The 13,306-nt window shown below is 38.9% G+C and overlaps 1 protein-coding gene across 5 annotated transcripts in view; it reads right to left on the bottom strand.

The window, feature by feature from the left end:
* COL12A1 (collagen type XII alpha 1 chain) overlaps positions 1-13,306 on the bottom strand; it is a 137,970-nt gene that overhangs the window by 88,005 nt on the left and 36,659 nt on the right. For 4 of the 5 annotated variants that reach the window (XM_060030344.1, XM_060030343.1, XM_060030342.1 and 1 more), the window contains exons 5-13: positions 13,101-13,160; positions 10,868-11,131; positions 10,529-10,693; positions 9,719-9,892; positions 7,688-7,978; positions 6,676-7,278; positions 5,234-5,506; positions 1,940-2,212; positions 44-316 (exon numbers count right to left, since the gene is read on the bottom strand). The exons of the other annotated variant lie outside the window; for it this stretch is intronic. In XM_060030344.1, the coding sequence (XP_059886327.1) occupies positions 44-316; positions 1,940-2,212; positions 5,234-5,506; positions 6,676-7,278; positions 7,688-7,978; positions 9,719-9,892; positions 10,529-10,693; positions 10,868-11,131; positions 13,101-13,160 (2,376 nt within the window). The remainder of the gene's footprint in view (positions 1-43; positions 317-1,939; positions 2,213-5,233; positions 5,507-6,675; positions 7,279-7,687; positions 7,979-9,718; positions 9,893-10,528; positions 10,694-10,867; positions 11,132-13,100; positions 13,161-13,306) is intronic. 5 annotated transcript variants of the gene reach the window in all.

Raw genomic sequence — 13,306 nt, 5'->3', positions numbered from 1 at the left:
GCAAGCAAGCTCAGGGATTTCTATACAATATGACAGTAATTACCTTCAAGCGTTGCCCCTTCTCCAAAGAGGGCATCTCCAGCCCCGGACGCATACAAGGCTGTCACAGATAAGGCATACTGTGTCCCTTCGTTTAATCCTCTCAGGACAGTATTGGCTGTGTCTCCCTTCACAGTGACCTCTTGAGTCTCGCCTCCTGCCACGGGGGTGTATGTGACGAGATACCGTTTCACTTTTCCTGGTGCCCCAGTCCAAGATAATTTCATAGTTGATGTCGTAGGGTCAGAAACTCTTAAATCTCTTGGGTTCCCTCTAACTTCATTAAAAAATAACAACAACATCAAAACTCATTATTTAATAAAATGACTTAAAATACACTTTGTTGCTTTATATATATATGTATAAAATCAAATTCATATCCTAGGTGAGGTTATGGCTATCATAACTATTGACTGGCCAGAAGAGTTTAAGCATCTCTAAATTGGTCCCTATGTGTCAGTAGAAACAAAGCAAAAGCCATCTAACTCCTCTTCTGTATTTACACATTCTAAGGTCTTTCATGTTAGAATCTTTCATGTAAAAACTTCAATGTTTTCTCTAAAAGTGGAACAAAGCACTATAAAATGTATACGTGCTGATTAGCATCACAATGGAGATTTTAACTCTGCTAAGAAATTATCAATAAAAAGGTTAGCATAATGCTATGAACGTCTAAATGTGATGGCCATGAAATACACCAATGTGATAAAAATGATAAATGATAAAAATAATGCCATCCCTAGAAAAAAATATATGAGAGGAAACAGCCCAAGCGAGGTCAAGTCTTGGATAAAACTCAAGGGCTGCCCATCTCTTTGCAACTATGTTTGGCTTTTCATGCCTTTCCTGGTAGAGTGGCCATGTGGTCTCTGAAGGGTCTCAAGGCACCCAAGTCTATGACTCTCCCCACCAGGCACACATCTCCAGCCACTTTAACTCCAGAAACTAGAAAGATGAAGCATCATTGGGTCTTTTTCTGGTGCCTGGCACAAAGAGCCCTAGGTCCCCAACTGGAAAGAGGGAAAGAGAAGTGACTTCCCAGAGGGAAGAGAGGAGGAAGAAAGCAGGTGGGAAGAAAAAGTGTCTCTGTGGGAGAGGCTAATTAGCTAGGCTGCACCAGGAGGGAAGTAGTGACGCAGGCCCAGCTAGAACGTGACTGTCTGCACAAGGGCAAGAAAGTCCACAAACTCAGATTCACCACTTATGAGCAACATGACTCTGAGCTATTATTTAGTTCCCTTGGCCTCAATTTTTTTTGTAGAACTAGGATAAAAAAGTAACAACTTAATAGATTCTATGCAGGGATTAAATGAGATAATATATGAAAAGCTCTTTGCACAGAACCTGATACAAATAGTTGCTTAATAACTTCATTATTGCTAATGTATAGTTATTATTATTTTTAAAAAACTTTACAGATAAGGAATAAAATGAAAATTAAGAGTGTCTTAATTTTCCTCAATGAAACCACACATTACATATTAATAATTTGCAACTAATATCAGAATCTATCCTAGGAGCCTAACCATTCCATTTAAATAAAAACATGTTAATATTCTTAAATCTTCCTGAAGAAACGATATGTAATCCCTCTCAATGGTACATAATGGTTTGATTTTTAATCCCTTCATCCTTCAGTTTATATTAGAATATTTAATAATATTATTTTAAAAGAATATTTGGACCATCTCATAGCATTCAGGTTCTTTTGACACCAATAAATGCTGTCATGAGTAAGTCAAACATTTGAGTAAGTCAAGTCTAATAGGACTACCATCGAAGATACTCAGATAATTGAGACGAAGTGTCTCATGGCTCATAGCATCTGCATAGTTGTGCAAAGCTGCTCCTACAGTCTAAGATTTCAGTTGTTACCAAATGATGAGCATATTTCCTCTACCTTCTTCAGTGGCTGCATTTCCAGTCAACGGAGAGCCAGATCCTGAGAAATATTCAGGAATTACAGATACTTCATATTTTGTGTCTGGAGTCAGGTTCTCCAGCGTTCTCCTCCTCTGATTGGCTGGGCTGGTAACCTCTTTGCTTTCTCCACCAGCAACTGGTCTATAGATAATTCGATACCTCAAGACTCTCCCCGGAGCCTGAGTCCAGGTAATTTTAAAGCTATCTGTAGTCTCATCCGTCACCTTTAGGTTTCGAGGTGCTCCTTTTACTGAAATTTAAAAAATAATAAGTTGACTGATTTTATGTGAAAAATAGAACACTAGTTTTTGATCACTAAATTATAGCATTTCTCTCAGCAAATCCATGAGCAGTTTTTTGACAAACATCCTGGTTCCTGCATGCATTTAGCCAGATATTAACTAGATTCTGAAAGAGCAAACACTCCACGATACCCAGAAAGAAAAGAAGTACTGTCAACTTTTTAATCAAATAAAGACGTATATAACAGTAAACTTTTAATATCATAAATACTCTATTAAATTGTAAATTAATGTTGACATAAAATTCAAAAATAAAAACAATCTGTTTCTTCAAACATAAGTAACAAGGCTTCCACCCTTACTAGATTTTCTCAGAAAAGTAGGAAGATAATACCTAACACCCAGGTCTACCACATTTACCCACTTGAACAAACTCTCTTATCCAATCAGTCCCACAATTCATTTTCTTATCTGCACAGTCATTTGCCTTGAGAATAATTAGACCATACATGTGTTACACCAAATACACTGTAGGCACCTAATGAATGCTAGTTGAATCTAAATCCCGAGGTTAAACTACAATGTAAGTAACATCCACACACTCAGTCTTAAATGAAATTTTCGTTAAGCCCACATGAGAATATCATTTGATTTTGTGGTTTAATGACCTTTTTGTTTAAGAAGCAAATTGTTCATATGGACAACACAGTCAGGAGAGATGACCTAAATCTACCGGGGTAAAACCACAGTGCAATAGATCTGCATGCACCTCACATACAATTAGAAGTTTATCTAAATGTCCAACACATCCATAGACCACTCCAGGGAAAAAGGAGTTGTGTATCTCAAGAAAAGAAAGAAATGGCCGGTGGCAGACTTACATCCATGATTCATTTAATATAGCAAGGAAAAAGACTAATTTAGTCAAAACAAAACTGATGGATTTGAATACTGGCTCTGAAATTTAATTAATGTGTAATTTTGAGTCTCAGATTACCCAACAGTAAAAATGTGACTATCTGTAGGGTTACTGAGGCAGTTAAATGAGACAATCCATGGAAACAATTATCATAGTACCTGACACATGGCAGAAGCTCAATAAGTGCTAGTCTAATAAAGGTATTGAATCAGACACTTCCTCATTGACAAAAGAAAATCTAAATCTCAGATTTCAGTACAGGCAGCAGAATTGGAAAGGTATTACCAAATTCTATTGTAGTAGCCCAATGACCAAAAACTAGAGTGTAAACGAATACAGTTGGCTCTATTCACAACCCCTTTAGACTTCAATTTCTTCTTGAGGCATAGTTCCATCCCCATCCCAAAGTGCTGAAGAAAGAGGGCCAGGCTCATGAAGCTGCAGTGTGGGCATTACAGAGAAATCATCAGAAAGTCATAAATACCTAAGTGTGGACTGCTAGGTTATACCATCACAAAAATCATAAGACAAGAAGACATCTTAGGCCATTTAGTTTATCTACTAGCCTTCGGGCAGAAATATACCTAAACCATGCACAAAAGAAAAATCAATCTTATTTGAAAATTTTTTCGGAGAAAAGATTCTCTAGCTTTTATCAGCAAGTAGACCAACATATGCCCTCCCTGTCAGCCAGTACTTCTTTGTAACTAAAATTCCTCACGCTGCTGTTTCAGTTTCTTCTGTACCGAATAAAAATGGAGGAGAATGACTGATATCTCTTGTAATATTCACTGTATATATCAAGAGTAATTGTCTGGTGCTGGCCTGCTAACCAGGTTCACTGGAATCCTTTAAATGTCAAATGTAGAGAAATGTATCAGAAAGTATTCAAATCTATCCAGTAAGGTGGACACATCTATACAAATATTGCTTAAAATATCTGGTAAACTTTGTACACCCATGTTCTTAGCAGCATTATCCACAATAACTAAAGGGTGGAAGCAACCCAAGTGTCCACCGATGTTGGTATATACATACAACGGAATATCATTCAGCCATAGAAGAAAGAACATTCTGACACATGCTACAGACACTGATGAACCCTGAGGACACTAGGCTAAGTGAAATAAGCCAGTCACCAAAGGACAAATACTGTACGATTCCACTCACATGGAAACCTAGATTCATCAAATTCATAGAAACGGAAAGCAGAATGTTTGTTGCCATGGTCGGGGGGACAGAGGGTAGCAGGAATGGAGAGTTATTGTTTAACAGGTAGAGAGTTTCAGTTTTGCAAGATGAAAAAGTTCTGGAGATGAATGTGGTGACGTTAGCACAACCATTGAATGTATTAATTGTCACTGAAATGTACACTTGAAATGGTTAAAATGGTCAAGTTTATGTTTTACGTATATATGTGTATATTTTACCACAATTTTAAAAAAGAAAAAAAATTTGGTAATATATATTCACCATCAGAAGTTTGGTAGTTTCAGAAGTATCTGAACATGACACTGTTGGTACATGGGACAGAAAATGCTAGATAAGCAGTATTTCCAGAGTTAGTTCCATAATTATTAACAGTTCTCTATGTCTCAACCTCAAATTCATCACAATAAATCTAGGGTCTTTTACTTAAGAGTTTTTCTCTTTTTAGAAAGATTTATGAGGGCTTCCCTGGCGGCGCAGTGGTTGAGAATCTGTCTGCCAATGCAGGGGACACAGAGGTTCAAGCCCTGGTCCGGGAAGATCCCACATGCCACGGAGCAACTAGGCCCGTGAGCCACAACTACTGAGCCTGCGCGTCTGGAGCCTGTGCTCCGCAACGAGAGGCCACGACAGTGAGAGGCCCGCGCACCGCGATGAAGAGTGGCCCCCGCTCACTACAACTAGAGAAAGCGCTCGCACAGAAACGAAGACCCAACACAGCGAAAAATAAATAATAAATAATAAATAAATAAAGATTTATGAGTAGCTGTGTTTTAAAGGTACTGAATCTTACAAGGGCATTCACAGTGTTGGACTATAGAGCAGATGGTTATTTCAAATGGTAACTTTGTTCTACAATAAACTGTTAGTTTGGGGAAAACAGTGGAGAACCCTCTCACACCTTCTGCGGTGGTCTCCTCTCCAGCTAAGGGTGTACTGAAGCCATCCTCGTATTCCGCGGTCACGTTGACCAGGTACAGGGTCTCTGGCTTCAAGTTGCTGAGAACGACACTGGTGCTCGAGGCTGGCTCCACCACTGTCACCTCACCATCCCCAGTAGCCTCCTTGTAGGTGATGTGGTATGAAAAAACATTTTCTCCAGAAGGAGACCAACTGGTTTTCAAACTGTAGGAAGTCACCTCAGAAAAACTAAGATCCTTTGGAGGCACATAAGCTGTTAAGGAAAAAAAAAAAAAAAAAAGGACATAGTTAAAATTTTTAAATCTATAAAGCAAAAATGGACCTAATGACTACACACGTTTTCAAATGGCTTACACGCATGTGGGAGAGTGGTCATTGAGACCAATGCACTGAGTAACGTTGCACACAAGACCACTGAGAGAAAGCCTCTCACTCACAGCCCCACAAAGAGGTCCTGATCATTTGTCTTGACCATTCATACTACTAAGTTATGTGTTTAAATAACCAGTTAAAACTGAATTAGAGTTTTGAGCTTCCTAAGACAAAGCACTAATGGAATGGTCCTGCCCACAATTGGAATACTTAAAACAGTAACAGACCTAAAATGAACCATCAAAATGTTCCCATTCATCCCGGGCAATCAGATATTAACCTTTGGTGGTAGACAGATATTTCAAAGTAATAATTTAAAATTTTTTCCTAACAAAAGAATATTTATTAAACTAAATCATAGGAAGGCACAAGGTTGAAGGCACACTCACTGTCCTTAGGGGACATACAATCAAATTGGAGAGACAAGAGAGTGTAAAGTTATTAACAAAAGAAAGTAGTATATTTGAATGCCAAATGACTATAAGTGATAAGTGTTATAGCCCTAGAACAATTAAGAAGCTTGATGAAAGAGATGGGACTTTTAATCGAATGTTGAAAAACAGAATTTGGACAAATGAAGAAAAAAGGATAGGGAATTCCAGATGTAAGGAAGGATGCCCAAAAAATGGTCCAGGAAAGAGAATGCATAAGGAGGATTCAAAGATCCAGGACTATGTTCCAGTCACCTTTGATTCAAAGCAACTAGCTCAGCATCTAACACATGGTAGACACTCAATTCGTGGTTATTGAACTGGATGCGACAAATGGGTTTAATGAAGCTGGTTCCCCGCCCTGACTGAGGATCTAAGATCAAATACAGCTCATGACTCTTAGGATAAACAGCTTTTTCACCAATAAATACCTGACCCACACCCAGGAGAAAGTCATATCTCAGAGCTAAATGAGTTAAGTTCAGTAGTTTTCAATAACATAGGAAGGTTACTTTTTCCTATAGATAAAAATAATTGACAAAGCCTATTATCCACAATTTTAGAAGCACAAATGCTGTGTTCATGAAGAGATGACTTTTACTTTACAAAGCCTACTGACCTTTTTTCTTTATAGCTGCCAATTCTTGCTCAATTCTAAGACAGATAGACTGTGTGAGTTCAAAAGATATCCTCTGAAAAGCATCAAAATCTTCCACTGTGAACACATGGGTCTCAGCAGGAGGAGAGGCAATGGCTTCTAATTCTGAGCGAACAGCATCCTTCACACCAACTGCAAAGATTTCAACATCGGAATTCCTTAGTTTTATAGCTGGGTCTCTGAAAGCATCGGAAGATTTTCCATCCGTGATAAGAATCATGACCTTTGGGACGTCGCTTCTTGAACCCTTGCTCGGCACAAATATTTTCTCTCTAACGTAAGTCATTGCTTTCCCAGTGTTGGTAGATCCTCCTCTGTAGGGGAAGGTGTTTATTGCTTCGATTATATCTTCAACTTTGGTGAATTTTTTCAATGTGAACTCAGTATGAGGATCCCGGCTGTACTGGACAAGACTTATCTGTACCCTATTCGGTGAAATCTCAAAACTTTTGACGAGAACTTCCAAAAAGGCTCTAACTTTAACAAAGTTTGCAATCCCAATGCTATAGGAGCCATCAACCAAAAACACAATATCGGCTTTTATATCCACACCACGTGAGCATTCTGTAAAAAGAAAGAAAGCCCATTAAAGTTCAACAAATCCAAATTAATCAATAAAATATACATACAGCTGTCCCTCTGTATCCTTGGGGGATTGGTTCCAGGACCTCCTTCCCTACACCAAACTCCAGGGATGCTCAGGTCCATTCTATAAAATGGCATAGGGAAGTAAGCCCTCCAGATCCGCGGATTCCGCATCTGCAGATTCAACCAACGTCAGACCACACAGTGGTTGAATCTGTGGATACGGAACCTCAGATATGGAAGGCCTATGGTATCTGCTTTTCTTAGTAAGCAGCCTTCTTTAAAAGAAAACTATTGCAAACATTTTGTTTAAAAGTAAACCTGAACCAGCATACTATTAAATGGACCGTCAGGTATTCCAGACTCAGTGATACACCCATTAACTCACCCACTTGAATTTTCATTGGCTGAGTCTTCTCCATTATTGAAACCGGTTCACTGGATGTCAGTCCCTTCATGGCAGAAACGCTGATCTGGTATTCTGTGTCTGCTGAGAGGTCACGAACATTGAGTGTGGTCGTCTGAGGACCCACACTCAGAGCATGCTGTCGGCTTCCTGCGGTCATGGGTGTAAGGAGAACTTTATAGCCAGTCACTGGGCTAGGAGATGGATTCCAACTTAGCTTAACGTATTTTGATGAGACTTCCGTGGCAATCAAATTTGAAGGAGGTTCAACAACTACAAAATAATGAGCAGAAGAGTGATTTAAAACAGTGAGATGCAACCCTGTTAACGAGGTCTTCATGTTTGCACCTCAATTTTCCTTATTCGAATTAATCATGAATGCATCAGGAAAAGTTCCCCAATCCCAGTCCCCCACTTCCACCTGTACCCATCAAACCGAAAGAGACTCAGTGCCTGAATTTTAATCAGAGAGATGAGAAGTTTAGGGAAAAAGAAGTCCTTGGAGAAATTAATAATAGGACATCTGATGCCTAATTCATTCTCTGGGACCAAGATTTTCCATTCTGGTTTTGGTATTACACTCACTGCCTTTATTCAGGTACCAAAGGAAGCACTTGATGAGCATTTGTTAAATCAATGACTTACTCAATGCTTTAGAAAGTTTTTCTCTCTTAATAGTAATATAAGCATAATAATGTAACATTTAAGATACTTTATAATATGCCAAGAAAGATAAAGAATTCAGCAGTTCTTAAATGACAGGCCCTTATCGTCTTAAGCAATTGTATTTCCACTTATTCAAGATAAGAAAAAAAGTTCAGCTATGTTCATAATGCCACCAAACAGGGGTGAAACAATGGTTTACAACATGCATATTGACAAGCAAATACTGATCATCTAAAAATGTTCTATCCTTACTCAGTGTAGAACAGAGTCGTGTATTGGGCTGGCCAAAAAGTTCGTTCGGGATTTTCCGTTAAGATGCTCCGAACGAACTTTTCAGCCAATCCAACACTTAGCAGATAACAAAGTATTTTAAGCTATTTCAGACCAAATCATCCAAGTTTTAGACTTGCCAGGAACCAGAAGGTATAGTTCTAAGTTTTTATAAGTCAGGCCGCAACAGTGGATGATAAAATATGTACAAGGTTACCCACTGTCCTCTCAAAAAGGCAATCGGATGTAGTCCATAAAAATGACGCATAAGGAAGTGAGAAGCAGTGGGAGGAAAGCAATGGATGTGCCAACTGGAAGTTTAGGCAAAGCTCTGGATTGATGCGGAGACAGTGCTGGGGAGCGGAAGTCTCAGGCGATCACCAGCAACAGAGAGAAGAGGCCCCAAAACGGACTGCAACGCAGCCCACACCCCTTCCAGGGAGAGTTCAAACGGGGGCAGAACCAAACTTTGGCCTAACCTCGCACACACACCCTAGTCAATGTGAAACACGTGAATGTTTTAAAAGACTGAGTAAAGAGAGGTTGACCAGGGGAAAGATGGGCGGGGGTGGATTTTGTAATAAAGCAGAGGAAACAATCAGACATTAGGCAGTAAAACAAAGAAAGAGATTCAGTCCATGAAATAATAATAACATTGCCAAAATACTTGGGGTTTGTAGATTAAGGAGTTTATATGATTGAAGATGTAGCTCTTTAGAACTTATCTTTAATCAGTTGCGAATTCTTAGGCTGAGAGGCGAACAATTATGGAAACTGTGACTTTTTAATACTCCAAAGGATGCTTATGAAATGTCTTTTCTCTCTCCCACGTACTTAAAAGCAATGACTGGTAAAATGGAAGCATTTTCCAAATGTGGGAGGATCAAACTGACTGATCTTTGAAATATTCTTAAGAGCCCTGAAAACACTCTGCAGAGTATGGTGACGGAAACTCTTTTCCTCCGCCATTTCATAGAACCAGAATGCTAAACTAAACGTCCCTCTGCCTGTGAAGCCGTAACTGCTCTCAAGCAATGGAAGAGGGGGACACATGGGAACGCCCAACAATTCACTCACCTTCTTCTCCACTGACCAATTCCCCGAGCTGGTCGTCCACACCTGAGCACACCTGGGAGATGATCTCGTTCTGGATGTCCACAATCGCGTCGAAGTTGGCCACGTTGAAAACGTGATTTAGGGAAGGTGTGGAGGCGATTTGTTTGAGTTCTTTTGCATCTGCGGCTTTAATGCCTTAAAAAAAAAAAAGGACAAGGATGTGGGAAGGGAAGTGTGGGAAGTAAAGACATTTTCAAGTCCTATTCAGTCATAAACTGGAATTGTTTTGCGTCCTAATGAACGTGCAACTGTTGAAATGACAAAAGCATTTTCCCATTTCACGTAACATGGCCAAAGAGGCAAAAGGCTAGTTGGTAAAACAGAGTGGGCTCTCATGCCAACCATGCCATCATTTGTCCCTGCCATCTGTAAAGATAATACTTTGTACTTCCAGAGTCCTGAATGAGCTGGAACCCTCTGAATTCTTCAAGTGTTACATAAGAGAGGAAGCATAAAAAACACTTAATGATAATAGGAGGAGGATCTTTATTAGAATCATTGGCCCAGCATTCTTTGAAAAGCAGAGTGTTGACAAAGAATGTGAATACCGCCTTACTTAATGCATATGCTAAAGGAGTTACGTGAGAGAAATAGATAAGCAGAACTTTTACTCAAAAATGATTTGGATTAACACTACACTATCAAATGCAGTAAAAACTGCTTTCCTTCCTTGAGAAAGAATCCTTCCTCGAGGAATCAACCCTTCATCTTCCTGGCCATTAAGTATTAAAGTAGTTCTAAAATGAAAATACTGAACCAAACTTGACCTACCCAAAGAGAACACTTCAACCCCAATACTGCGAAGCTCCCTTGCTGGAATTTCCACTTCGTCCTGGGATTTGCCATCGGTAATAATAATTGCCACTTTGGGAAAGCCAACTCTTGATCCAGCAGATTCCGTGAAAGTATTTTTAATTAAGTAATCAATGGCTTCCCCTGAAATGAAAAAGAAATATGTTCAGTTCCACGTGACACAATTTTACCAAAATCCAAAGCTATGGGATTAATTTCAAAATTATTTAACATATGATAATTTGGGCAATGCGTCATTTCTTTCCCAAATAGATACTTCATTTATCTTAAACAATACCACAATTTGTAGAAACATACCTGTCATCGTGTTGCCACCTTTGTATGGGATTTTTTTAATTGCGGCAAGCAGTTCATCCCGTTGGTAGTACTGATTTAAGTTAAATTCCGTCCTGGTGTCAGAGCTGTACTGAACAACTCCAACCCTTGTCTTCTCTTCCCCAACGTCAAAAGCAGACACAAGAGCAGCAATGAAGTCTAAAATGTACTTGAAATTATTTCTTCCCACACTCCACGAGCCATCCACAAGGAACACTAGATCAGTCCAGGCACTGACAGAGCATTCTGAAATGCATGTGGTATATTTTTTAAATGACACACTAATAAATCCATCTAGCATTAAGGAATACAAACTAACGTGGCAAAAAGGCTGTCAACTCAAAGACAACAAACCCCATAGGCTAAAAGGAACATCTACTGGGAAACAGCATTTTGTTCATTCGAACTTTTCACATTGTTCTTTACCCACAACTGACATGCACAAAAGAATGTAAAACTTTATTGGCACACATAGAAGCATTTTCAGTATGCATCTCTGCAACTACACGTCTTTAAACGGTTGTATAAGACACTGTGCAAGACTAGATACATATATGACCCATTCTCCAAGAGCCTGTGACCCAAGTATCGTTGCTATTGATTTGTCTATTTTTATAACTATATCCTCACTCTTTTCTCCAAGTAAAAACTATATAAAATATCTAGGAGACAGACAAAAGAAATGTAAGCAAAGTGTTTTCATTCTTGGTATTCTGAGATCAATAAAGACAAAACAATTGCTGTACCATTTAAGCAAATGCGGTAGGGGTGAAGAAAAGAGCACATCTTTTTTAACAATTCTCCTGCATTTTACGATATAATTGTCTAACGTTTGCAGCTCGCTAGTCTAGAGGGTTAATGGAGTCTTAACAGAAGTACCAACAAGCATAAATGTGATGCAAAATCGCCATAATATCTTGTCCTAATTATCAATGTATTTTAAATTGACAACTAAAACCTTCTTGTACTAAACAAAACGGGGGAAAACATTTTCATTCAAAAGTAAAAATATATGTAGTACCCCTAAATCACTAAAAATGCAACAATTGGCCTTTATAACCAAACATATTTTTCCCTTTCTCTGTGGTCAGGTGGGGAGGGGGGAACACGTTGGTTTTTATGAAAATCTGTATTCATAAGGCAAAGCTGAGTGAATTTTCTGAAGATATTTTTGTCCCTGCAGTCAGTTGGTAGATAATAAGAGAAGTATTTGGCTAGGAAGAGGAGGAAAGGTCCTGGGAAATTTGCAAGCCAATACAAGTTGCATGCCTAAATAATTTTTGCCTACTATTTAATGGGCCAATTTAAGCCTACTGAAAGTCAGTATTTAGAATAATGCTTTGATTTAGAATAAATATTGATGATTCAGGGAAAATATTTGCATTGTAACTGCATACTATAAACTTCGCTTCAGATGATTAGACATCAAAAAGAATTATAAACAGTGACCTGGCGGGAAAAATTCAGGATAAAGGGAACTTCATGTTCACAATCTTTTTATTGTTATCCTGAGTCATAAATCCAATTTACAAGGTGGCAAAATTAGAAGTCCAAGAAACCCTTCAGGGATCCATCCCAGCAAGTCACACAGAGCAGTGTAAGACCAAAAGGGGCTAGAAGCCACAAAACCAGACACTAAAATTGCTTTCATTTGATTACAAATGCATCAACTTATCAGGGACGTCTTACAGAGACTCCGGAAACGGTTACAACTGCACCAACTAAGCCCATGTAAACACCCTAGAAATAAGCATAACATATACAGAGACATAGAAATACATTTTCATGGCAATGGAATTGCTGAAAACACTGTGAGGGCATCTCCCTTGTGGTCCAGCCCTGTAGCTCTCATGCATCCCTGAGCTACCACCTATTTCTATAGTTTGTCTTTGAGAAAGGAGTTAAGTCCAGTGATGAGCTTTGTTTTTCACCTACTGCCAAAATCCTGCAGGGGAACTTGGACACACACACATTTAAAACACTCCCAGTCAAAAGAATATTTAGTACATAGAATGAATGGTTAGAAAGTCAGAACGTAGGTGTTACAACCACTTAGTCATACATTACTAACACGTTGCCTGTACTTCCTGTAGATAAAGCTTACAGAAATTCATATAGGAGTGAGATGAAACTATGGACCTAGTTGGAACATCTCCTTTAGATTACATTTATAAGTTCTGCAAAGCCAAGCACAAATATTAAGGGAAATGCTTACTTTGTATCTCTGTTTTTCCAGGTTTCTTCTCCCCTGGCTTTATCGGGCCACCTGTTTGAACTGAATCAAAACTTGGTTATTACAAAAAGAAATGGACCCATACAATTACTTCCTAAGAAGAAAATAAGTACGTTGTCTTTCAAATGTATGGTCCATTCCCAGCTGGTCAGAGAACACAGCCAAATAAGCATTCCCTTGCAAATCTC

Source organism: Delphinus delphis, chromosome 14, assembly GCF_949987515.2.
Source record: "Delphinus delphis chromosome 14, mDelDel1.2, whole genome shotgun sequence".
Taxonomy (NCBI): Eukaryota; Metazoa; Chordata; class Mammalia; order Artiodactyla; family Delphinidae; genus Delphinus; species Delphinus delphis.
The sequence above is the reverse complement of the archived record's forward strand: the minus strand, read 5'-3'. Positions and strand labels throughout refer to the sequence as shown.